This window comes from Anolis sagrei, chromosome 7, assembly GCF_037176765.1.
Source record: "Anolis sagrei isolate rAnoSag1 chromosome 7, rAnoSag1.mat, whole genome shotgun sequence".
NCBI classification, from domain to species: domain Eukaryota; kingdom Metazoa; phylum Chordata; class Lepidosauria; order Squamata; family Dactyloidae; genus Anolis; species Anolis sagrei.
In genome coordinates this window covers 18,418,092-18,445,860 of record NC_090027.1, presented here as the reverse complement: position 1 = coordinate 18,445,860, position 27,769 = coordinate 18,418,092, and the positions used below count along the sequence as shown (strand labels likewise).

The 27,769-nt window shown below is 41.5% G+C and overlaps 1 protein-coding gene across 2 annotated transcripts in view; it reads right to left on the bottom strand.

Moving 5' to 3' along the window:
* Positions 1 to 2,168: 2,168 nt before the first annotated feature.
* Positions 2,169 to 27,769, bottom strand: part of SIAE (sialic acid acetylesterase) — a 41,046-nt gene continuing 15,445 nt past the window's right edge. The window contains exons 5-10 of one of the 2 annotated variants that reach the window (XM_060787565.2): positions 23,760 to 23,793; positions 14,571 to 14,680; positions 12,156 to 12,289; positions 11,669 to 11,823; positions 10,226 to 10,421; positions 2,169 to 7,985 (exon numbers count right to left, since the gene is read on the bottom strand). In XM_060787565.2, the coding sequence (XP_060643548.2) occupies positions 7,749 to 7,985; positions 10,226 to 10,421; positions 11,669 to 11,823; positions 12,156 to 12,289; positions 14,571 to 14,680; positions 23,760 to 23,793 (866 nt within the window). In that variant the 3' untranslated portion in view covers positions 2,169 to 7,748. Of the gene's footprint in view, positions 7,986 to 10,225; positions 10,422 to 11,668; positions 11,824 to 12,155; positions 12,290 to 14,570; positions 14,681 to 23,759; positions 23,794 to 24,472; positions 24,657 to 27,769 lie in introns of both variants that reach the window. The other variant, XM_060787564.2, reaches the window with a different exon arrangement.

Below are 27,769 nucleotides of genomic sequence, written 5' to 3'. Positions count from 1 at the left end.
CCCACAAAAGGAATACTCATTTAGAGCACTACCTAACTATTCCACTTCCTCTACCCTTAAGAAGAATATATACTAGGGCTAGGTTTGAACAACTCGGTATTATGGAGCAAACCGGACGCTACTGTAACATCCCAAGAAGTGAGAGATTCTGCGTCTGGGGAGAACAAACAGTGGAAGACATTGAACATTTCTTAATTGACTGTCCAGCATATACTGAACTGCGAGACAGATATTTACATCCAATATTATCCAACTGGAGGTCCCCCAACAGAAATGATATTCTGACATCCCTCTTGCAAGGGCAGGAAAGATCCAGCATCATCAGAGTAAGCCTTTTTACTCTGAACGCTATTAAGAAAAAAGCAGATTTCCTGAAAGAAGAACCAGGAAAATAAGATTCTGACTATAAAGAGAAGGTCGGCTGCTGTCCTCACCTTGTTGCCTTGTTTTTTACTCGTGTTCTATTTTGAAATGGTCATATGACTGGTCAAATAAATACATATTATTATTATGTATTATACCACTATACTGCAATGTTATTGGTAATATTACATGTAATATAAATATATAATACTAATATTGTGCTATGCTAATTATAATATTTTATTATTTATTTATTTATTTAGAGCTTTTATATACCAGTCTTCTCAACCTCCAGAGAGGGACTCAGCCCAGTTTAAAACAAGATTCATAACACCTCAAATGTACCTTTTGAATATGCCCGAGGAAGAATTAGAAAGAAAATTTAGAAAAAATTTGTTTTACACAACAGTGGCAGCTAGAATAGTATATGCTAGATATTGGAAAACCCCAGAGATACCTCCTTTAGAAGAATGGGAAAAAATATATTATAGATAATGGACAAAATAACTGTATTATTAAGAGGAGAAATATTAGACAACTTCTTTAATGAATGGCAACCAATGATTCAACACCTTAATGTAAAGTTAAATTAAAAATGTATATAGAGGATCCTATAAGACTGTAGACAAGGAAGAAGTGGATGCAAAGTAAGAATCTATGATATCTTTTTATGTAATATTTAGATAGTAGACTGTGACCCCTTAATAGAAATATACTATGAGATAAAGGATTATAGAACATTAATAGATAGAATGTCGTGACCCACAGAACACAGAATGTCTTAAACAGCAGTTGAGGTGCAAAATAGTAGTATTTTAATGCAAAACAAACTAAATGAGGCACTTTAAAAGTCAGTGCAAACAGTTCAAAGGATGTTTTCAAACAGGAACACAAAATGCTAGATAAGCAGGCTTGAATTGCAGCCAAGAAATAACAAGAGATACGATGAACTAGGAGCAGAATACAAAACAAAACAGTCTTTAAGGGTTGCAAGGCATGGAGCAAAATCCGGTAGGCAAACTCGTAGTCAGTCAGTTCCAAGGGTCAAGAAGCCAGATGTACACTCACGAGCGAAGGTTCCAAGGTCCGGAGCACGGCAGGGAAAACAGGATACTGGGAATCCAAAACAAGATTAGGCAGAGAACAACACGAAACAACACTTTGTCGTCTGCAAAGGAATAGGTCCCAGAGTGCTCATTTTATTCACTACCAGAAGAATGAGATTCATTGCTTGCATCTGATTCTGCTCCCGCAGCTGAAGCATCTACACCACGCCAAGCCTGCCACCTTTGCTCTAGTGCCTGATCCTGCCAATCAGTACTCTCATTCCCATTATCCCTAAAACCTTCAAAATCATCACTTGATGTTGCTTGATTGCAAATGTCTCTAATGTTCTGAACCAGAGTCCAGTCTACAGCCTCCTCCAACTCATCCTCACTATCACTGGAGTTATCTGCTGTGTCTCTAAGCCTCTTAGACATAGTGTCACTCTCACTGCCAGAATCACTAGCCACTCTCTTCACTCCCCTGTAATCTGCTTCCATAGCCTCCTCTGGCCTGAATCCTGCAAAGTCTTCTTCATCACTGGGAGCCAGAAAGATGTCACGAATGCGTTTTAGCTGGTGCTGATTCTCCTCTGTTTCTGCATCACTCCATCTTCTTCTCCTACTACTAGTAGTAGGTATGGTGTCAGAATGCTGACTCACAACATAGAAAGTATTGCACTGTATGCAACAAACACTTGCAAATGTATGTTTACTTAAATAATATCTTTTTTTTAAAAAACAAGATTCATAAACAGTAGTTTAAAAAACATCATACCCTATAACATAATATCTTGTACTATACCACTATATTGCAATATTATAAGTAATATGTTTGTGACATAGTCCGGTTTCAGATGGTTTTGAAGTGAGACCTTTGCTGCAAGCATCAGCAAACACTCCATAAGGATTCATTTGAATGTTAGTCGACAGTCAGCTCTTATTTAATATAATTATCTATAAATGGTTTTAAATTATTTACCATACAACTGTTTCCAGGTACCGACAACTCATTGTATTCCTTTGTTTTAAAATCAACATTTATTTCTCATTCGTACCAGTAAACAAAGAAAATGGCTTTCAGGAAGAATGCAAACATGGAACCATGTAAATTGCAGACACAATCATTGAACATGATATGAAGAACAGCAGGCTACAAAGCACTTAAAACAGCAAATCATATACTAAATGCTAATTAAAATTCAAAACCTTCAAGCACGATTTAAAATTGGAGATCTCTACCAACAGAGCTTTCTTTAGTGGGGTTTTCTCATTTTTTTGTGCTGCTACCAAAAAAGGACAAGTTTATTGCACTACGATAGGTTGCCAGAAGGCTCTCTGAAGCCAGGCCAAGTCCAATAGGTTGCCTAATAAAACTTAGTCTAAAATCCGTTCCTGCTTTATATGCAACACCAACATGATTGAAATTGAAACAAGGAAGTAACCAAGGAGAGCTGGTGTGCTGCAGTGCTTTGTGTATTAGACTAGGACTCTGAAAATGAGTTTTCAAATCCAAGCTTGGCCATTGGGTTACTTTGGGCAAATCATACTCTTTCAGCCTGAAAATATGGCAAATCCCCTTATGAAAAATCTTGCCAGGAAAACTCTGATAGATTCGACTCATGGTTGTACATGATTTAAATGCACATGACTGAAACAGGTTTAGGCTAACGATCTTGGGAACAGAAAGGAAACCAAAATATATGTTATTCTTAGGGTCCAATGACTTTTCCTTCCTGAAAATCTGGCTCAGCAAGAAAACTCTCTTGTAGATTCACGCAAACCCCATGACCCTCTGGACAGCAGAAAGCTGTTCCTACGTTTCTACTCTGGTTAGCACAATAGGAGCAGTTCTTTTTTTTTTTTTTTACATAATTTTTATTGAGGTTTCATGTATATACAGAGGGTTATGTCAAAAGTAGGGGTGGGGGTGGGACGGGTTCAGAGGGAAAAGGTAGTGAGGAGGAAAAGACAAAAGGGGGGGGAGGGAATAGTGAGGGAAATGGGGCAGGGGGTGACGCGACTTCCCAAGAATCTTCCAGACATCTTCATCTCGTATCTTTCTGTTATCTTGCCAGTCGTGCTTCTTTTAGGGTTCGTATTTTATATGCTTGACAGATCTATTTGCCATGGGATCCCCCTTGTTTTAATAAAGTCTTTGAGTCCTATCCAGTTTGTCCTTTTGCTTGTGTCTTTCAATCTTTGTGAGAGGCAGTCCATTTGGGTAATGTCTAGCACCTTTAGAATCCAGTCTTCTAAGGTTGGAATTTCTTGCGATTTCCAGACTCTTGCGAGTACTAATCTTGCGGCAGTCCCCAGGAGGAAGAGTACCTTATCCTGATTTTTGTCAATTTTTATGTTTGTAATTCCCAATAAGTATGTTTCAGGCACCTGCGGAAAATTAGTTTTCAAGATTTTTTGAGAAGCTTGGTGTATTTCCTTCCAGAACTTTTTTATCTTTTTACATGCCCACCACTGATGAAAGTAGGTTCCAATTTCCTTTTCACACTTCCAACACTTATTTGTTATATTTTTATTGAATTTAGCCAATTTTTCTGGTGTATAGTGCCACCTATAAAACATCTTATACCAGTTCTCGCGCAGATCGCTGGCTTCAACATATTTTATTTTGTGATTCCAAATTTCCTCCCATTCACTTGTTAGTATAGTGTGACCCACATCTCTTGCCCATTTTATCTGGCAATTTTTAACTTGCTCCTCCTCTGTGTCCCAGGCCAATAGTTGTTGGTAAATTATCTTAATTAGTTTTTTCCGTTTATTTAGTACCTTCTCCCATACTCCCTGTGTCTGATTGAATCCTATTTTTGCATCTTCTTTATAGTCTTGGTATATTTGGTAGTAATTTAACCATGATATATTTTTATTCACCCTTTGGATTTCTTCTAGTGGTTTTAATATTAGGTTGCCCTCCGGGTTTTTTGTCAGTAACTGTTGATATGTCATCCAGTTCTCCACCCCTAGCTCCCTTTTGTGTTTGGCCTCGACCGGCGATAGCCATAGTGGTGTTCCATTGCAAAGTCTGGGTTTGTATTTTTCCCATGTTTTCAACAGTGCCGCTCTAATGTAGTGGTCACTGAAGCCTTTTTCCACTCGTCTCTTATTTTGCCACAAATATCCGTGCCAGCCGGCCCTGATATCGTGACCTTCTAGTGCCAGTAGCGGGGTATCTTCAAGCGTGGCCCATTCTTTTATAGCAACTAAATTACATGCTTCGTAATAGGTTTTAAAATTTGGGAGGCCCAGTCCCCCTCTTTTCCTTTCGTCTGTTAGTATCTTCATACTGATTCTTGCCTTTTTATTTTTCCAGATAAATTTAGAGAGATCTGAGTTCCATTTCTTGAATAGGAAGTCACTTCTAATTACTGGGAGGGTTTGGAACAGGAACAGTATTTGAGGGAGTATTATCATTTTTGTTAGCGCAATGCGTCCTAATAGGGATATATTTTTGTATTTCCAATTATCCATGTCTTTTTTTATTTTTTTCCACAGTAATTCGTAGTTGTTTTTTATAAGGGATACGTTACTCTTCGTAATATAAACCCCTAGGTATTTTATTTTATTTTCTATTTTAATCCCCGCGATTTCTTGTAGTGTAGTTTTGGCCTTTTGATCCATATTTTTGACTAAAAATTTTGTTTTTTGTCTGTTTAGTTTGAAACCAGCCAGAGTTCCAAAGTCTTCTATCTTTTGTAGCCAATTCTTAATGTTGCTTATTGGGTCCTCTATAATGCATACTACGTCATCTGCATATGCTCTCAATTTAAAATGATGTTTGTATATTTTCATGCCTTTCAAGTTTGGGTCTCTGTTGATGTTTCTAATCAGCACATCCATGATTAAAATAAAGAGGAGGGGGGATAAAGGACATCCCTGCCTGGTGCCTTGTGTAATATTTATCGGCTTTTTTATTTCTTGGTTGTTTATTATAAGAGTTGCTTCTTGGTGCAGTTCTAAGCACAAAAGGATGGCTGGACGTTACCTCTCAAGCAGGAGTTGCAGTGGCACAATGGGTTAAACCCTTGTGCCGGCTAAACTGCTGACCTGAAGGTCGGCGGTTCGAATCTGCAAGACGGGGTGAGCTCCCATCTGTCAGTCCCAGCTTCCCATGCACAGACATGAGAGAAGCCTTCCAGAGGATGGTAACACATCCGGGCATCCCCTGGGCAACGTCTCTGTTTGATTTTATTGTTGGTGGTGTTCAGAATGCTCTTTGGTTGTAGGTGAACTATAAATCCCAGCAACTGCAACTTCAAAAATGACAAAATCAACCCCCACCCCACCCCAACCCCACCAGTTATTTGCCAAATTTGGTCAAGTGAATGAAAATACATCCTGCATATCAGATATTTACATTTTGATTCATAACAGTAGCAAAATTACAGCTGTGAAGTAGCAATGAAAATAATTTTATGGTTGGGAGGGTCACCACAACAGGAGGAACTATATTAAGGGGTTGCGGCATTAGGAAGGTTGAGAATCACTGATCTAGTCCAACCCCCATCACAAAGGAATTGATAGCAAAAGGACCCTTGAAACCTGGCCATTCAACCTGTGTTTAAGAACCTCCTAAGAAGGAATTCACATCCTCTGAGACAGTACGTTCTACTCTTACCAACAAGAAGTTGATATTAAACACAATGTTCATGTGGAATCTCTTTTGTTGCTGTGTAAATCACCTCTCAATCTTCTCTTATTGAAGCTAAACATACTCAGCCCCCAAGTCATTCCTCATAGAGCTTCGTTTCCAGACCTTTGACCATCTTTGGTGCCTCCTCTGGAAACATTTCAGTTTGTCAATATCCTTGAACAGTGGTGCCCAGAACTGGACACAGTATTCCAGATGAGATTTGACCACAGCAAATTGTAGGATTGTTTGCCTTGCTTCAGAAAGAAAAAAGACAGTTCTCCAGAGTAGACAATGGGAAAACAGATGGCTAGATCACTGGAATATCCTGAGATGAAGAACCTATCAAACTACTGTCTAACTACATCTGTGGTTACGAAGTTATGGCCAAAGATATTCTTAATAATCTTATATTAATTTCCACTCAGTTGGCTGACAGTTATGGGAGTCAAATCCCTGCTTAGTCAAGGAACAGGGTACATACCAGTAAAATCACAACAGTAATCTTAAACCAGATACAGATATCTGCCCTTGTGCTGTGCTACTCTGCTGCTGAGTATGCATGCCCAGTGTGGAACACATCTCACCACACTAAAACAGTGGATGTGGCTCTTAATGAGACATGCCGCATTATCACAGGGTGTCTGCACCCTACACCACTGGAGAAATTACACTGCTTAGCCGGTATTGCACCACCTGACATCCGCCGGGAAGTAACAGCCAATAGTGAAAGGACCAAGGCAGAGACATCTCCAGCTCATCCCCTGTTTGGGTATCAGCCAGCACGTCAACGACTTAAATCTAGACATAGTTTTCTAAGATCTACAGAGACACTCGCTAGAACACCTCAGCAAGCGAGAGTCCAAAAGTGGCAGGCTCAAACCCAGCACCTCAACCAATGGCTGATACCAAATGAGAGACTCCCCCTGGGCACACAGAAGACTGGGCGACTTGGAAGGCACTGAACAGACTGCGCTCTGGCACCACGAGATGCAGAGCCAACCTTCAGAAATGGAGCTACAAAGTGGAATCCTCGACATGCGAGTGTGGAGAAGAGCAAACCACTGACCACCTGCTGCAATGCAACCTGAGCCCAGCCACATGCACAAGGGAGGACCTTCTTGCAGCAACACCAGAAGCACTCCAAGTGGCCAGATACTGGTCAAAGGACATTTAACCAACTATCAAACTCACAAGTTTTGTATTTTCTCTGTTTGTTTGCTTTGTTCTGTTAGAAATGTAATATAATGGTCTGGTAGCTCTGACACGACAAATAAATAAATAAATCTTAAACACATTTACTTGGCATTAAGTCCTATGGAAACCTGTGGACCATACCTCTGAGTAAATACACATATAGTCTGCAATGCAACTATACTTCCCTTGCAAAAGTAAGTAGTTATAGTTTGCTAAGTAGCTTGGTTGATTCTCAGTGTAGCTGCTAAAAATCTTCGTTACATTATCACAAAAGTTCAGAGCAAGTGCAAAGTGCAAGAAACTGCCTGAAAAATCGACTGATTCAATTTTTCCCTTTTCTGGTGCACAGCCAGTCTTCCCAATCTGAGGATTTTTGGCTCTGCAGTTACCGACCTGAGAAGTTTACTATATCCATTACAAAAATAATCTCCGACCTCTGTCTCTGTTCGGCCTTCCTTGGCACTCTCTGATCCAAGAGACCTCCTGGGATTTTGCCCTCTTTACCATACAATCCAGGCAGGGTTATTTTTGGCAAACGTAATAAATGGAGGGGCAGGCAAGTTCTGCAGGTTGTACAAGGGGCACAGCATGTATTCGCAAGGCCACTCCATCCATGCATAGCGCAGGCCAAGCACAGTTCGGGGGCAAGCTATATTGAGCAGAAACACTGAGAAGTACAAGGATGCCTTGATCGACACTGGGGTCCACTTGCACACGGGCTGTTCTGAGCAACACACCTGCCAAAGAGAGAAAAGTTAACATTTACTCCAACTCAGAGTCCTGGAAAGTAACATAAGGTAAAGGGAAATGTTTCCCCTGACATTAAGTCTAGTCATGAACTTGTTGACCGAAAGGTCGCAGGTTTGAAACCGGGGAGCAGCGTGAGCTATCACTGTCAGCCCCAGCTTCTACCAACCTAGCAGTTCAAAAACATGCCAAGAGCTGAACTTGCTGATGGAAAGGTTGGTGGTTGGAATCTAGGGAGTGGGATGAGCTCCCGCCATTAGCCCTAGCTCCGACCAAACTAGCAGTTCAAAAACATGCCAATGTGAGTAGATCAGTGGGTACCGCTCCAGCAGGAAGGTAATAGTGCTAGCCATGCTGGCTATTTGGTACCGCTCCAGCAGGAAGGTAATGGTGCTAGCCATGCTGGCTATTTGGTACCGCTCCAGCAGGAAGGTAATGGTGCTAGCCATGCTGGCTATTTGGCTTAGAAATGGTGATCCAATCAGTAACGATTGGACTATTTATTATTTATTTATTTATTTATTTATTTTATTTCGAGTACTTTTACCCCACCCTTCTCAACCCCCGAAGGAGGACTCAGGGCGGCTTACAGAAAAGGCATGATTCGATGCCTGTACAAAATTACACACAATATACAAATGCATAATTAAAACAGTTATCACAATTAAAACAATCAAACAACCAGTACATAACACATCATATAAACATCGTATAAAACATCATATATACTATTCTCGTGCTCAGCATTTTGTTTTCCAGAGTTCCGTAGGTCTAATCCATTAATCATTCCTAGTCATCGTCAAAAGTTCTTTCTTTATCTGCCCGCTTGTCCAAATGCCTGGTCCCAGATCCACGTTTTTAGTTTTTTCCTAAAGGATAGGAGCGTTGTTGCAGATCTTATTTATTTATTTATTTATTTATTTATTTATTTATGACATTTATATGCCATCCTTCTCACCCCAAAGGGGACTCAGAGTTGCTTACAAGATAGGTGTGTGTGTGTAGGTGTGTGTGTGTGTGTGTGTGTATGTATATATGTATATATGTATATATGTATATATGTATATATGTGTGTGTGTGTGTATATACACATACACACATACATATACATATATACATACATACAAACAATATATTATATTATTAGCATAGTACACATAGTACCCTAAAAGAATCCCATACCTTGTGTGACTCTGGAGCACAACAAACAACTCTGCATCTGTATGCTTGTCCATTGTGCCCTGCCTCATGTACAGAGGAGGAATTGTTGGAGGTCACAGACAATGCCGTTGCTGTTGCCCGTTTTTGGTCAAAAGATATTTAGCCACCTGCACGCCTTCTATTTTATCAGTTTTATACTAATTTATGCAATGCTTTTGATACGAAATAAATAGCATAGTACAATATCAGTATTATATATTACTATATTGTACTATACCATTATATTGTAATATTATTAGTAATATTACATGTAATATAAAATATATAATTATAATTTATTATTAGTAGTATTATATTGTATTACATTATAATATTATAAATATTCTATGTATATACAATGTAATGTAATATTTAATGTACAAGGTGGAACTGTCTCCTGCCCCCCCCCCCCCCCCCCGCTCTCACTCTGGCCTAGAGCAGCAGTTGGTACTGGGGGGAGGGGTCCCCAACTGATGACTTAATGTCAGGGGAAAATCTTTACCTTTACCATGTCCGACTCTGGGGGAGGGGAGGGTGCTCATCTCCATTCTAAGCCAAAGAGCCGGCGTTGTCTGTAGACACCTCCAAGCTCATGTGCCCATCGTGACTGCATGGCACACTGTTACTTTCCTATCGAAGCGGTACCTATTGATCTACTCACATTTGCATGTTTTTGAACTGCTAGGTTGGCTAGAGCTAGTGCTAACAGCGAGAGCTCATCCTACTCCCTGGATTCCAACCACCAACCTTTCGATCAGCAAGTTCAGTGGTTTAACCCACTGCACTACCAGGGAACATATTGATAGAGAACTCATGGCCCACCAACTAGATAAGATTCGACTGGAAGGGGCCCCATCAAGTCCAACCCTGCATCAAGTCAATGCAGGATCTCCAGCAAGAGCATCTCCAGCAGGTTGTCCAGCCCCTTCTTCATAGGGAACAAACAAAATGGCATTGCTTGACTTTTTTTTACTAACAGAGCTCATGCCCTTTTCAGGCAAAGGCATATCTCAACCATTGCCAAACCTACCTCAAATATCTCCTCACTCAACTGGCGAAGCTCAATGGGCTCATTGTAGGTGACTTTGAGGAGTCCAAGGTGTGCATCCACCTGCACCGTCTGAGGGTAAGGCCCTTGGAAAACCAGGCGTTTCTTATCATAAGCAACTGCCAGTGCACCAAGGAATAATCGATAGGCCACAGTCTGCTTATCTCTGGGGTGGATGCTGGGAAACAGAAGGGGAGGATTATCACTGGGCAATATGTAGACCACATATCTGGGGTTTTTTTCATAGGTATTTGGTGTAAAACAAGGAAATGATTGCAATTTCATCTTAAGAACAGGCAAGCATCCCAAGCTCTGAGGATCACCTGGGAAGGAATCCCATTGGAGCATTGCAGCGCACCCAAATACCTGGGAGTTACTCTGGACCGTGCTCTGACCTACAAGAAGCGCTACCTGAATATTATGCAAAAAGTGGGCGCTAGAAACAATATCATACGAAAGCTGACTGGCACAACCTGGGGATCACAACCAGACACAGTGAAGACATCTGCCCTTGCGCTATGCTACTCTGCTGCTGAGTACGCATGCCCAGTGTGGAACACATCTCATCACACTAAAACAGTGGATGTGGCTCTTAATGAGACATGCCAGATTATCATGGGGTGTCTGCACCCTACACCACTGGAGAAATTACACTGCTTAGCCGGTATTGCACCACCTGACATCCGCCGGGAAGTAGCAACCAATAGTGAAAGGACCAAGGCAGAGACATCTCCGGTCCACCCCCTGTTTGGGTATCAGCCAGCACATGCCGCATTATCACGGGATGTCTGCGCCCTACACCACTGGAGAAATTACACTGTTTAGCCAGTATTGCACTACCTGACATCCGCCGGGAAGTAGCAGCCAATAGTGAAAGGACCAAGGCAGAGACATCTCCAGCTCATCCCCTCTTTGGGTATCAGCCAGCATGTCAATGACTTCAATCTAGAAATAGTTTTCTAAGATCTACAGAGACACTCGCTGGAACACCTCAGCAAGCGAGAGTCCAAAAGTGGCAGGCTCAAACCAAGAACCTCAACCAATGGCTGATACAAAATGAGAGACTCCCCCCTGGGCACACAGAAAACTGGGAGACTTGGAAGGCGCTGAACAGACTGCGCTCTGGCACCACGAGATGTAGAGCCAACCTTAATAAATGGGGCTACAAAGTGGGATCCACGACATGCGAGTGTGGAGAAGAGCAAACCACAGACTACCTACTGCAATGCAACATGAGCCCTGCCACATGCACAATGGAGGACCTTCTTGCAACAACACCAGAAGCACTCCAAGTGGCAAGATACTGGTCAAAGTACATTTAATAGAATACCAAGTCTGCAAATCTTGTGGTTTGTTTGTCTGTTTTTTTAATCTGTTTTGGTTCACTCCTGACACGATAAATAAATAAATTGCAATTCTCCCTACCTGCCGTAGGGAGAATGATCATCACCAAGATCTATGGTCACCGCCATAAAAGTATTGGGCATTTTCTTATTAGGAGCATAGCCAAAGTCTGCAGTTTGATGCCACCGGATACGTGGGAAGTTGTCATCTGGTGCTACGCGGCGATCTGTGCATAACTGTAACACAAGATGGGGAACGCCAGTTGTAGATTTCGGATCAGGTAGACAAGCTCTATTGTGCCGTTCTTCTTGCTTGAATTGATCTCATAGGCCCCCATCTACATTGACCATTTAATGCAGTTTCAAACCGGTATTGACGAATGCGATGGACAGTGATAGGGATTCTTCTGACACACAAAGTATTTCTTATCTTTGCAGGGATTAAATATATTAATTTTTTCCATTTGTTGCAGAATCCACTTGCCTGGTTGTCTTTTCCCAATCGTCCCGTTATTAACAGGGTCCACTAACCCATCTAACACTCATTCCTTTGTGTGATAATCACTTACCTGGACAAAACCAAAGGGAAAATACAGCTGAGTTTGTCTTTGGGAACCTTCGTGGAAGGCTTTCCGCCAGTCTTCAATGAGGGCAGGGAATGTGCAGTTGTACAGATCTGTGTTCATTATTGTGTTAGCTTCACCTGGTATAGGCACAAAGAGACGAAAAACAGTAAAAATTATATAAATATTGGTATCTATGTGCCCCTGGTGGCTCAGTGGGTTAAAGCACTGAGCTGCTGAGCTTGTTGATCGAAAGGTCGCAGGTTCAATTCTGGGGAGCGGCGTGAGCTTCCGCTGTCAGCCCTAGCTTCTGCCAACCTAGCAGTTCGAAAACATGCAAATGTGAGTAGATCAATAGGTACCGCTCTGGCAGGAAGGTAACGGCGCTCCATGCAGTCATGCCAGCCACATGACCTTGGAGGTGTCTATGGACAACGCCGGCTCTTCGGCTTAGAAATGGAGATGAGCACCACACCCCAGAGTCAGACATGACTGGACTTAATGTCAGGGGACAACCTTTACCTTTACCTATGTGCTCATTGTGGGGTTTACTCACAGCTTGAAAAAGTTACTTTTTGGATGGCAGCTCCCAGCATTTATTTCTTTATCTATATAAATAAAAATGTAATGTTCGTTTGTGGGATTAACAAAACTAAAAAACCACTGGATGAACTGAAACCAAATTTGGACGCAAGACACCTCTCAGGCCAATGAGTGACTTTCACACATAAAAACACTGAAAAACACAGCAGAAGGGACTTAAAAAGCAAAAAAAAAAAAAACCCAACAAAAATACATTACAACCACATGCAAAACCACACACACACACACACACATATATATAGACAAACACACATATATACACACATATATGCATACACACACACACACACAAAACACATACACAGGAATAAGAGAAGGAGGGAAGGAGAGAAGGAAGGAAGGAAAGAAGGGTAGAGAAGGAGGGAAAGAAGGAGGGAAGGAAAGAAGGAAGAAAAAAAGGATAGAGAAGGAAGGAAGGAGAGAAGAAGGGAGGGAAAGAAGGAAGGAGAGAAGGAGGGAAGGAGAGAAGGAAGGAAAGGAAGAAGGGTAGAGAAGGAAGGAAGGAGAGAAGGAGGGAGAGAAAGAGGGAAAGAAGAAGGAAAAGAAGGAGGGAAGGAGAGAAAGAAGGAAAGAAAGAAGGGTAGAGGAGGAAGGAAGGAGAGGAGAGAATGAAATAAAAAAGTGAAAGAGGGAAGGAAGGAGAGAAGGAATGAAAGAGAGAAAGAGAAAGGGAAGGAAGGGAAGACACAAGGAAGGATGGAACAAAAGAGCAAAGGAAGCGACAAAAGAAACAGGTAGAGAATGAAGAAAGAACGGAAAGAAAAAGAGGGAAGGAAGGAAGGAAGGAAGGAGAGAAAGAAAGAAGGCGAAAAAGAAGGAGGGAAGGTTGGCCACAGCAACGTGTGGTGGGTTCAGCTAGTTTACCATATTTAAATACCGCCTTTCTTAGCCCGATGGCGATTCAAGGCTGTTTACAATCAGCAATCAATGCCCCAAGCAACATAAAATATAATTAAGAACATTAACATATAATATAAGCCATATAAAAACAGCAGAAACAATAAAAACACAAGTCCTCAGCATCTCATTACTAAAATCATTTTCCCGTCACATCGTCCAATTGTTCCAGGGATCTAAATTAGCCTGTTACACTGCATATGCAAATGCTTGCTGAAAGAGCCAGGTTTTAACTCTTTTTCAAAATGTTAGGAGGGAGGGGGCTGTTCTGATATCCCTAGGGAGGGCATTCCCTAGCCGAGGGGCCACGGCTGAGAAGGCCCTGTCTCTCGTTCCCACCAATCGCTGCGAAGGAGGCGGGACCGAGAGTAGGGCCTCCCCAGATGATCTTAAGCTCCTAGCTGGTTCATAGGGAGAGATACGTTTGGACAGGTAAGCTGGGCTGGAGCCGTTTAGGGCTTTAAGGGCTAAAGCCAGCACTTTGAATTGTGCCTGGTAGCAAACTGGCAGACAGTGGAGTTGGCACAGCAGAGGAGTTGTATGCTTCCTGAGCGCTGCTCCTGTTAGTAATCTAGCTGCTGCCCATTGGACCATTTGAAGCCTCTGAACAGTCTTCAAAGGCAGCCCCACGTAGAGTGCATTGCAGTAGTCTATACGGGATGTAACCAGAACGTGGGCTACCGTGGCTAAGTCAGACTTCCCAAGGTATGGGTGCAGTTGGTGCACAAATTTTGGTTGTGCTAATGCTCCCCTGGTCATAGCCGAAACCTGGGCTTCCAGGCTCAGCGATGAGTCCAGGATCACACCCAAGCTGCGAACCTGCGTCTTCAGGGTTTATGTTGGCTGGTGGATTCGGGGAGTTCTATTCCTAAGAAGTTGCATTCCAAACAAGTAATGTTGCCAAGTTCTGAATGAACTTACCTTGATACCAAATAACCCCTTTGAGGGTCAAGTTGACAAAAGGATGGATCATGGCATTCCAGAGCACAGAAGGACTTTTGGGGCCACCAATAGGATCCAAGGAAAGATTTCTGCAACATAGCACACGAGACACTTATGTCTGGCATGAATGAAAATCAATACATTTATAAGTTAAGTCAGGAATTTTCTAACAAAAAGGAGTTAATTAATTCATTATATATTTTTTGAACAAAAAAAAAACAACCTGAATATTTCTCCAGAAAAAAGTGGCTAATGAAACGATTAATTCAATTAGTTCTACGGCAAAAGAGTGAAGAAATTTTACATCAACCAGGGGATCATCACACACCACTGTTATACCACAATTGCACTGCGTTAGTATCATCATCATACAACAATGCTGCTCTCCCAATGCTATACTTTGGAAACTGATGCTTGATTAGCATACAATGGCCTGACTGTGCCTGGGGCAAACTTTGGTTGAGAGGTAATTAGATGTCCTTGTTTGTTTCCTCTTTGTTGTTGTGCTGTTGCAATTTTAGAGTTTTTTAATACTGGTAGCCAGATTTGCTCATTTTCATGGTTTCCTCCTTTCTGTTGAAATTGTCCACATGCTTGTAGATTTCAATGGCTTCTCTGTGTAGTCTGACATGGTGGTTGTGAGAGTGGTCCAGCATTTCTGTGTTCTCAAATAATATGCTGTGTCCAAGTTGGCTCATCAGGTGCTCTGCTATGGCTGACTTCTCTGGTTGGAGTAGTCTGCAGTGCCTTTTATGTTCCTTGATTCATGTTCGGGCATTGCTGCGTTTGGTGGTCCCTATGTAGACTTGTCCACGGCTGCATGGTATACGGTAGACTCCTGCAGAAGTGAGAGGATCCCTCTTGTCCTTTGCTGAACGTAGCATTTCTTGGATTTTCTTGGTGGGTCTGTAGATAGTTTGTATGTTGTGTTTCCTCATCAGCTTCCCTATGCAGTCAGTGGTTCCCTTGATGTATGGCAAGAACACTTTTCCTCTGGGTGGATCTTCATCTTTATTCTCGTGGCTTGTTCTTGGTCTTGCAGCTCTTCTGATCTCTGAGTTGGAGTATCCATTGGCCTGTAGAGCCCAGTTGAGATGGTTCAGTTCATCTTTTTTTTGTTTTGTTAAAACTGTTTATTTTAATTATGGTACAAAACAGAAAAGCAAATCATGGCAGATATAATCAGGTACCAATATTTTTTACGTGTACATGCCTATCTACCTTATTCAATTAATCAGTTAATTTTGACATTAAATACAAATTATTATCATTTACATATCTTAATACACATAGACTTGTTATTTCTACCTGTTTTCCACTGCTTACAGTCAGAGCTTTGTATTATTTTTTTTCATAACATTCAGGAAATCAGCACATGGCATTTTACACACATACCACAGACCTTACACTCATCCCAAAACCCCTATCCTAAACAAAATAAACCCTCATCCCCACACCCATGCACCGTTCACCATGGCTTCCCACACCGAAACACTATGAAGCCTTTAAGCCTATTTATTAGGCCTGGGTAACAACGGAAAAAATTGTTTCTAAAATCGATTCGTTTTTTGGGGGTTTTTGCGTTTCGATATTTAAAAGAATTCCGATTTTTTTTTAAAAAAAAAGTTCGATATTTACGAAATTTCGTAAATGGTAAAAAAATTACAAAACAATAACGAAACAATAACGAATCGATTCGTAATGGCGGATGCGACCGCGCAATATGCTAAAAAACCTCCAAATGGGACAGGGGGAACTTCTGAAGCTTCCCTCTCCCTCTGTTGTTGACTGTTGGTGTGATATTATAATTTTTTTTCACTAATTAAACAAAAAACAACTATAAAACTTGCTCCAAACATGCGGAAATAATAACGAAACGACCTCAAACCAATAACGAAACGAATACATAACAAAATACGAAGCATTTACGAAACGAATTGAAAAATTCGTTTCGTTTTTAAGCTGCTCCAGAATGGTTCGTTATCGCTTCGTTAACAAAAAAAATAACGAATTTTTAACGAATTACGAATTAACGAAACGAAACCGCCCAGCCCTACTATTTATCTATCCTTATTCATGGTTGTAGAGAAATGTTTATTATAGAGTGTTTATTAAACTGTATTTATGTATTACATTTATTGCCATGGCCTAGCTGTGAGGGATAGGTTGCCATGGTGACAAGACAAAGCCTCAGAGGAGGTGGGCGGAGCTTAAGGAGGAAAAGGTTTGAAAGTGGCAGTTAAGCTCCAGTCCGGTGGAAGAGACCCGGGGAAGAGGATAGCCAGTTAGGGCTCTGTTGTGAAGCTGTGAGAATTCAGTAGTTCCTAGAATTTGTGAATATTTCTTCAGCAAGAGAGCTGAAGGTGTTACCTTGTTAGATTGCTTAGGTTAAAGGAATCTAACAGAGGGGGTTTTCAGGATTGCCAGTAAGGAAAGACTGGTGATCAGTGGTTTGTTCCGAGTATAGGGCAAACAGTGTGGACATTCACAATAGGGAACTCTGAAGTAGTATAAGCACTTCACTAAGAAGAAGTTTGTAGAATTGTATCATCAGAAGCATGTATCTCAAACCAGCCATTTTGTAACATCAAGCCTTGTGCCAAGTTCAAATTCTCAAAACTGCAACAATTACGTTCTGTTAACAATAAAACTTGTTCTCTTTATATTTCAAACCTGCCTCCTCGATTGCTGTCATGCTTGGTGCATTCCACACTACCAAAGTCACCTCACAACACAACTAAAGATAAACAGAGACCTAAACCAGCGTCTCTAAACATATTGGTGGCAGCTTAATTGATATCTAAAAGAAGGTTCCTCACAGAATATTAGTGGCTATAAAGAAGATTAATACTTCCTCACATAATTTTGTTGACAAGCGGTGGGATTAGTGCTTCTTTACATAATTTGGTGGCATCTAGTGAGATTAGGGCTGCTTCTTTACATTTTTTGGTGGCAGACGACGGGATTCGTGTAACAACTAATCGAGTGCCTTAAGTTTAATTTTAAAATAAGTTGTGAGGTAAAAGTTGCTGAAAAATGGCTACCAGGCGACAGAGAAAGCTGGCTGAAGAAAGAGAGGGAGACCAAGGAGAAAGTTCGAGCTCTGGGTCAGAGACAGAGTTAGTGCCTATGTCAGAAATGGCTTATAAATACAAACTGGAGATGGAGGAAAAACGATTAGAGATGAGACGATTGGAGATGGAGGAAAAACAATTGGAGATGGAGAGAGAGGCTAAACAAAGAGAGTTTGAAGAAAGACAAAGAGTGAGAGAATTTGAACGGGAGTTAGAATTGAAGAGAATGGAGTTTGAGCTAGAGAAACAAAGATTGGCTTTGTCTCAAACATCCAGTGATGTTCAGGAAGGGAGATCTGGAGGGGATACCCCAGATTTGATGAAGAAATTCCCAAAATATACCAAGGAGGATTGTCCAGAGAAATTCCTAATATCTTTTGAAAGATGTTGTCGTGATTTTGGAGTGGCCAAGGAAAAATGGATGACATACCTTAGGCCACAGATAAGTGGGAAACTTTTGCAGATTTATGGACAGTTGCCTGAAGAATCTTATAGAGACTATGATCTGTTTAAGAAACAGATTCAACAAGAGTTTAGATTGACTCCGGAATATTATAGATTTAAGTTCAGATCCTTAAAGAAAGATAAAACTCAAAGTTTTGCTCAGGTGGCCTCTAGATTGTCTCAACTGTTCGATAGTTGGATAAAGACGTCTGAGGTAGAAGATTATCAACAGCTGAGGGAACTTTTGAAATTGGAACAATTTTTCCAATTAGTTCCTTATGAAATTCGTTGGGTGATTCAAGATCGCAAGCCATCCACGATTGTAGAGGCAGCGGGTATGGCAGATCAAATAACAACCTTGAAAGAAGGATTTAAAAGAGAAGATCTGCCAGGGGACAAAAGAACAAACAGGCAGCCATTTTATTCACAACAAAAGCGCCCACAGCAAGAAAAGGGTGCTGACATAGAAGACACCCCCTATAGGAGGCAGAGTGTAATAAGACCAACTGCTCCTGAGGTAAAACGACGGTGCTTTCAATGTGGAGAATGGAATCATTTAAAATATCAATGTCCCTTGTTAAGGAAAGAGAAAACAACCCTCTTTGTGAATAAAATGAAAGAAACACCAAGGGCAGAAGCAGATACTGTTTCAAAGGAGAGTTCAAGCTCAGAGCCTCAAGAGAAACAATGTCTGTTTATCCTGTCAGGCAGCCCATCTAAGGACTACTTAGAAACCATTTCTATTGATCACAAAGACAGGAAAGGACTCAGAGATACAGGTTCCGAAGTATGCATCGCGCACCCTAAAATAATACCTCAGAAATTTCAACAGCCAACCTCTGAAATAAAATTAAAAGGTTTAGGTCCCGCGATCCCGACACCCGTGGTGACCTTGCCAATAGAATATAAAGGATGGAAGGGTATGTGGGATTTTGCAGTCAGTCCTGACATACCATATCAATGTTTAATTGGAAATGATTTGGCTGAGGAGATTAAATTCTGTAAGATGGCGTGTGGGGAGAAAGAATGTAACAATGAAAGCCCTGAACAGAAAGCCCTGTGTTTTGCCATACAACAAGATGGGGACGAGAGTCCAGAAACCAGCGCTACAGTGGCTGAGCTTGTTAAGAAGACGGGAGGAGTTGAGGAGATTCGGCAGGAACAGAGAGCCGATGGATCTCTGAAGCCTCTATTTGCTTTAGCTCAAAACCCCACAGTATTGCCAGAAGAACAGCCCTCCGAGTTTATACTGAAGAATGGTGTCCTATATAGGGAATCCAAAAGTGTAAACTCGACAGAAAGATCAGTGACATGTAGTCAAATTGTAGTGCCTCAAGGTTTTAGAGAACAGCTGATGAGGGTGGCACACGAAAACCCTCAAGGTGGACATTTGGGCATAAGAAAAACCACGAAAAGGATCACTAAAAACTTTTATTGGCCTGGCATGTTCCAGAGGATCAAAGAGTTTTGCCAATCCTGTGACATCTGCCAGAGATTGAGCACTGGAAGGGATAAAGTTAAAGCTCCATTGATCCCTATGCCAATAATTGGGGAACCATTTTACAGAGTAGGCATTGACATTGTAGGTCCTCTCTGTAAACCAAGCAGACGTGGTTACCATTACATTTTAACCATGATTGACTACGCCACAAGATATCCAGAGGCTGTAGCTCTGACTAACATCGAAACAACTACAATTGCAAATGCCCTGCTGTCCATTTGGGGAAGAACTGGATATCCCAGAGAACTGGTCTCGGACTTGGGAACCCAGTTTACTTCCAAGCTTCTGTCGAAGTTGCTGGAGTTATGTGGAATTAGACACCTGACTTCCACAGCATATCATCCGCAGACAAATGGACTGGTTGAGAATATGAACAAGACTTTAGTCAAAATGATAAAGTCTTACAGTCAGGAAAGGCCTTATGACTGGGACGTCAAGTTACAACAACTGCTGTTCGCCTACAGGACCGTCCCTCATGACAGCACCGGCTACAGTCCATTTGAATTGCTGTATGGAAGGAAAGCTCGTGGTCCGTTAGATCTGTTGAGAGAATATTGGGAAGAAAGTCCGGCGAAGGATCCTGTTCCAGTGACGGAGTATTTAAGAGATCTTCAAGCAACAATGCAGCTGGCTAGAGACGTTGCTCAAGAACATTTGCTTGCGGCTCAGCAGAAACAGAAAGACTATTATGACTCTACTGCTAAGCCAAAGGTCTTCGACATCGGAGATGAAGTTTTATTTTTATCTCCCAACAAGGCCAACAAGCTTCAATTGGATTGGTCTGGACCATGGAAGGTCATCAGAAGACACAACCACATAAACTATGATATTTTTGATGAACAATCCAATGTAGAGAGAAGAGTCCATGTAAATATGTTGAAGCCTTATGTTGTAAGATCTGCAAATGTATGTTTTGTTGTTTCAGAAGAGGAATCCGGTCCCTTTTCTTTTTGGGAGGGTGATCGTGAACAGTTCAGGAATGTAGATCGGGTAGATATGAATGTAGAATTGTCCCTACCTCAGAAAAGAGAGGTTGTAGAGGTTTTAAATAAATATAGGGACATATTTTCGGACTTGCCAGGAAAGGTCCAAGGAGTCCAGCATCGAATAAACACCGGTGATGCTACTCCTATTGTATCTCCACCCTACAGGGTTACGGGGAGAATTAATGAATGTATTGAAAAAGAAATTAGGGAAATGTTGGACCTAGGGATTATTGCTCCATCGGTTAGCTCTTGGGCTTCACCTATAGTTTTAGTGCAGAAGCCTGACAAAACAATTAGGTTTTGTGTAGACTATAGGAGGTTAAATAAAGTGACCCAGACGGACACCTATCCTATGCCACGTTTAGACGATCTACTGGAAAGGATGGGGAAGGCCAACTTTATTAGTAGCATTGATTTGACCAAGGGGTTTTGGCAAGTGCCCATGGCACCACAAGACCGTCACAAGACCGCTTTCCGGACCCAAAATCGATTATTTGAATTTTATGTCCTTCCTTTTGGCCTAAAAAATAGCCCGGCCACATTTCAAAGATTAGTGGACAGTGTTTTGAGTGGACTGGGGTCTTTCTGTGTAGCCTATATTGATGATATAGGGATTTTTAGTAATTCATGGAGAGATCACCTTAATCATTTAGATCTGGTGCTAAACAGGTTGAGGGAAGCAGGGTTAACCGTTAAAGCTTCCAAGTGTAGGATAGGATATAAGGTTACCAAATATTTAGGACATTTAGTGGGAGGAGGTCATATTCGACCTGATCCTACTAAAGTGGCAGTTATACACCAGTGGCCAGTGCCCAAAACGAAAAAACAGGTTAGGGCATTCCTTGGATTGGCGGGTTACTATCGAAAATTTATCCCATCCTTTAGTAATCTGGCAGCCCCTCTTTCGGATCTTACAAAAAAGAAGAACCCGAACCAGGTAATTTGGACTCCAAATTGTCAGACTGCCATGGATCAATTGAAGAAATCCATTACTTCAGATTCTGTCCTAATGGCACCAGATTTTGACAAGCCCTTTATTTTGACGTGTGATGCTTCAGATACTGGGCTTGGAGCTGTCCTAAGCCAATTGGATGTAGAAGGAGAAGACAGACCCCTATTGTTCTTAAGTAAAAAATGGCATTCTAATGAGTATAGTATGTCAACAATTGAGAAAGAATGCTATGCCATTATCTGGTCAGTCAAGAAACTGAAACCGTATTTGTGGGGTAGGAAATTTACTTTGCAAACAGACCATGCTCCCTTACGATGGCTAGATAATGTAAAAGGTACCAATAACAAACTGTTAAGATGGAGTTTGGGTTTACAAGATTTCATATTTGACATAAAACATGTTTCAGGTAAACAAAATGTAGTTGCGGACGCCTTATCAAGGATTCCATAGGTTAAAGGTTTGTATATATGTATAGTTGAAATGTACCTAACTATGATGCGTTTCCCTTTCAGAATTGATATATGTATATTTATTGTTAAATGTTATGTAGGATTATTTTTGCTATTCTAGGATTAAGAAATGTGCAAAAATATTTTTCTGGGGGGGAAGGTGTAGAGAAATGTTTATTATAGAGTGTTTATTAAACTGTATTTATGTATTACATTTATTGCCATGGCCTAGCTGTGAGGGATAGGTTGCCATGGTGACAAGACAAAGCCTCAGAGGAGGTGGGCGGAGCTTAAGGAGGAAAAGGTTTGAAAGTGGCAGTTAAGCTCCAGTCCGGTGGAAGAGACCCGGGGAAGAGGATAGCCAGTTAGGGCTCTGTTGTGAAGCTGTGAGAATTCAGTAGTTCCTAGAATTTGTGAATATTTCTTCAGCAAGAGAGCTGAAGGTGTTACCTTGTTAGATTGCTTAGGTTAAAGGAATCTAACAGAGGGGGTTTTCAGGATTGCCAGTAAGGAAAGACTGGTGATCAGTGGTTTGTTCCGAGTATAGGGCAAACAGTGTGGACATTCACAATAGGGAACTCTGAAGTAGTATAAGCACTTCACTAAGAAGAAGTTTGTAGAATTGTATCATCAGAAGCATGTATCTCAAACCAGCCATTTTGTAACATCAAGCCTTGTGCCAAGTTCAAATTCTCAAAACTGCAACAATTACGTTCTGTTAACAATAAAACTTGTTCTCTTTATATTTCAAACCTGCCTCCTCGATTGCTGTCATGCTTGGTGCATTCCACACTACCAAAGTCACCTCACAACACAACTAAAGATAAACAGAGACCTAAACCAGCGTCTCTAAACATATTGGTGGCAGCTTAATTGATATCTAAAAGAAGGTTCCTCACAGAATATTAGTGGCTATAAAGAAGATTAATACTTCCTCACATAATTTTGTTGACAAGCGGTGGGATTAGTGCTTCTTTACATAATTTGGTGGCATCTAGTGAGATTAGGGCTGCTTCTTTAAACCTAAATTCCTAATGGAGCTCCTCTATATTACTGACTCTCTATTCAGGTATGCCATGGCCAACTTCCATTTTTCTAAAAAGTCCTCATTACTCTTATTCCTCCTGTTATAAGTTAGTCTGGCCATTAGCATATATTCTCGCATTCTTTCTCTCCAATCCTTTTTGGTTAGACCTTTTTCCCCTTTCCAATCTTTGGTTCAGTTCATCTTGAAGGAGGTGGGTTCCATACTTTGCACTTTAACAACACAACTGTTCAATGCTAAGGCTTCCTGCCAAAATGAAACTGTAAAGGAAAGTCTACTGAACAAGCCAGTACCTGCCGCATACCAGTACTGCCATCTGTTGAGGTGCTACAAAGGTGGAGGCATTACTTTTCATTCAACACTCATACAATGCTAAATGTGCATAGAAGCAATGCCCATTGTGTGCCTTACTGGTACTTTAGGGTGCAATGGTCCCATAAGTAAGCCCCAAATGCCAATCAAGTTGCAACTGTGAAGATGCCACTTTAAAACCCTGAATTACAAGGAATATCTGGGAACTCATTGTAAAGACTAATACATACACTTTGATGTTATTTCAATTGGGAGGATAAGTTCTCAGCTGGAGGAGGTGAACATAAAGTGGGTTTCAGAAGCAGCTAAATAAGAAAGTACTTAGGAGGGAAAACCTACAAACTTTTTCTAGATCACCAAATGGAGACAACAACACATCAGAAAAAGGAACTTTCTCCCTCTTACCTGCAAATGTAGACTTTAAAGCATCTAATGAAAGCTAAGGAAGAAAGTGCAAAATCAGAGTTATGGCTGAATGCAAAGGAGAAATGACATATATATATATATATATATATATATATATATATATATATATATATTGGATAATGAAATACGTGGAATTGTTAAAGGCTTGGAAGAGCAGTTATGAAAGAACTGGACAAAGCTCTCCATTTTATTTGTTGCTATTGTGTGCTGTTATGTTCCCCACTTCTAGACTAGGACGCGGAACAATGGCTTCAAACTACAAGAGAGGAGATTCCATCTGAACATGAGGAAGAACTTCCTGACTGTGCGAACCGTTCAGCAGTGGAACTCTCTGCCTCGGAGTGTGGTGGTGGCTCCTTCTTTGGAAGCTTTTAAACAGAGGCTGGATGGCCATCTGTCAGGGGTGATTTGAATACAATATTCCTGCTTCTTGGCAGGGGGTTGGACTGGATGGCCCATGAGGTCTCTTCCAACTCTTTGATTCTATGATTCTATTGCAAACACATGCAGCAACCTGTGTTGCAACCACATGACGGAAAAGAAGGGTAAAGCAACAGCGAAAGCAGAATGATGTGAGGATGGAAAGCATCCAGTCTGTTGAGGAAACATGTGTCCAATGCAGGGGAGTGAAGGATGCCATTGCCTATTATTATTATTATTATTATTATTATTATTATTATTATTAGTCTTACCTTTTGGTGTCTACTGAGAGTCCACATGCATGCAGTGCTCTATTGGAAGACCAGGCTTCAATTGGGGTCCCTCCCCAAGTGGAGTCTATCAATCCTATAGGATGCTGGAGCTCGCTATACAAATGACGGCCAAAAAGCCAGCACACGGCAGAGAAGTAGCGGAAGTCTCCATGGCCAAGGTTTCCTGTTAAATTGGGAATTTTTTAAATATAAAGTAAGAACATTTATAAGGCTGAGACATAGAGCAATCTAAGCACAGTGAGATAAAATTTTCTACTTCTGATTAATTTTCAACTGTTCTACAGATATCTAGAACAGAATCATAGGATCATAGTGTTAGAAGAGACCTCATGGGCCATCCAGTCCAACCCCCTGCCAAGAAGCAGGAATATTGCATTCAAAGCACCCCTGACAGATGTCCATCCAGCCTCTGTTTAAAAGCTTCCAAAGAAGGAGCCTCCACCACACTCCAGGGCAGAGAGTTCCACTGCTGAACAGCTCTCACAGTCAGGAAGTTCTTCCTCATGTTCAGATGGAATCTCCTCTCTTGTAGTTTGAAACCATTGCTCCATGTCCTAGTCTCCAGGGTGGCAGAAAAAAAGCTTGCTCCCTCCTCCTTGTGACTTCCTCTCATGTATTTATACATGGCTATCATATCTCCTCTCTGCCTTCTCTTCTTCAGGCTAAACATGCCCAGCTCTCTAAGCCGCTCCTCATAGGGCTTGTTCTCCAGACCCTTGATCATTTTAATTGCCCTCCTCTGGACACATTCCAGCTTGTCAATATCTCTCTTGAATTGTGGTGCCCAGAATTGGACACAATATTCCAGGTGTGGTCTAACCAAGGCAGAATAGAACATGGGGAGCATGACTTCCTTAGATCTAGACACTATGCTCCTATTGATGCAGGCCAAAATCCCATTGGCTTTTTAAGCTGCTGCATCACATTGTTGGCTCATGTTTAACTTGTTGTCCATGAGGATTCCAAGATCTTTTTCACATGTACTGCTCTCAAGCTATGCGCCCCCCATTCTGTATCTTTGCATTTCATTTTTTTTGCCTAAGTGGAGTATCTTGCATTTGTCACTGTTGAACTTCTTTCTGTTAGTTTTGGCCCATCTCTCTAATCTGTCAAGATCGTTTTGAATCCTACTCCTGTCCTCTGGAGTACTGGCAATCCCTCTCAATTTGGTGTTGGCTGCAAACTTGATGATCATGCCTTCTAGCCCTTCATCTAAGTCATTAATAAAGATGTTGAACAGGACCGGGCCCAGGACAGAACCCTGCGGCACTCCACTTGTCACTTCTTTCCAGGATGAAGAGGAAGCATTGGGGAGAATCACCGTCTGGGTTCGTCCATTTAACCAATTTCAGATCCACCTCACCGTAGTTTTGCCTAGCCCACATTGGACTAGTTTCCTTGCCAGAAGGTCATGGGAGACCTTGTCGAAGGCCTTACTGAAATCCAGGTACGCCAGAGTATTGCTATATGTCGGTAACATATGTCAGAAATATTAAAAATTAACTAGGTATTTTTAATTACAAAAATGTGTGTCAAGCACTGAAATGGTTATATGTATGCAATGACTCAGCAAAAACTACAGTTCTATATATTCAAGTGTGCCTGTAGCTTAGTAGGCCTCTGTGTTAGTTTGCCTCAGTGGGAGAAAAGTGTTGGAGTTCAGCCTGCGATTGTGTTTCAGGATCAGAGTGCTTCGGATGTGGGAAGTGATGCTAATGAATTTCAAGATGGCAATGGTTTGGTCAATGATACTGATGCAGAGAAGGACCAGGAGACCCCTGTGCAAAGTTTAGTTTCCCATGAGAATGTCTCTGAAGGGTGTGGGGATGATGGTGTACTCCCTGAAATGTTACTGGAGAGTTCCCAGGATTTGGGGCTTGAAAACAACTGGGCACCTGGCCCAGCTGCAAAACTTAATGAGCAAATAGATAGGAGGCAGGAGATTAGTCAAAACAGGCAGACCGAACAGTGGCTTCGGCGGTCTGCCAGAATCCAACAGAAAAAGATGGAGCCCCCGGTGGCGCAGTGGGTTAAAACCCAGTGCCGACAGGACTGAAGACCAACAGGTCGCAGGTTCGAATCCGGGAAGAGGCGGATGAGCTCCCTCTATCAGCTCCAGCTCCTCATGCAGGGACATGAGAGAAGCCTCCCACAAGGATGATAAAACATCAAATCATCTGGGCATCCCCTGGGCAATGTCCTTGCAGACGGCCAATTATCTCACACAGGAGCAGTCGCTCCTGACACGACCAAAAAAACCCCCCCAAAAACCAAGGAATCTCAATTAAAGTGAAACCAATTTCTGAGTGCTTGGGATAGCTTAGCAAGGGGATAAAAGTTTCAAGTATGGGAAATATAGTCAGATGAACCATTGTTTGGAATCAAGTGTAGTTCTCATCCTTGTTTTATGGAAGCCTTGCTTGGAAGATTCTTGTCTAAGTATTTCTTGTTTCATGGTTTGGATTCTTCGGTTGTATGAATGCATATCCATTCCTTGGATTAATGTTTCCTGGTTTTATGAATTATATTAGAGAAGGGTGGACTTTGTTTTTATGGACTTTGTTGAACTTTACTCTGGACTATTTTTTCTCCACTTATCTTCTTACCTAATTGGAATTTCCTATTTCTTTTGAGTGCTTTTTACTTGCTGCTTTTTAATTATCTTCAATAAAACGATTGGGTTGTTGTAGGTTTTTCCAGGCTATATGGCCATGTTCTGGAGGCAATTTTTCTCCTGACGTTTCGCCTGCATCTATGGCAAGCATCCTCAGAGGTAGTGAGGTCTGTTGGAAGTAGGAAAAATGGGTTTATATATCTGTGGAATGACCAGGGTGAGACAAAGGACTTTTGTCTGCTGGAGCTAATGTGAATGTTTCAGCTGATCACCTTGATTAGCATTCAATGGCTTGGAAGTGCCCGGGGAGAATCCTTTGTTGAGAGTGATTTTATGTGCTTGTTTGTTTCCCTCTGTTGTTTTGCTGTTGTGATTTTTGAGTCCAGGGAATGACCCTGGTCATTCCACAGATATATAAACCCATTTTTCCTACTTCCAACAGACCTCACTACCTCTGAGGATGCTTGCCATAGATGCAGGCAAAACGTCAGGAGAAAAATTGCCTCCAGAACATGGCCATATAGCCCGGAAAAACCTACAACAACCCAGTGATTCCGGCCATGAAAGCCTTCGACAATACAATAAAAGGATTGTTTTCCGATCAACGGTGTGGTGTTTACAGTAGGAGGGCTTTTCCTGTTCTGGAGTTCAATAAAAGGTCT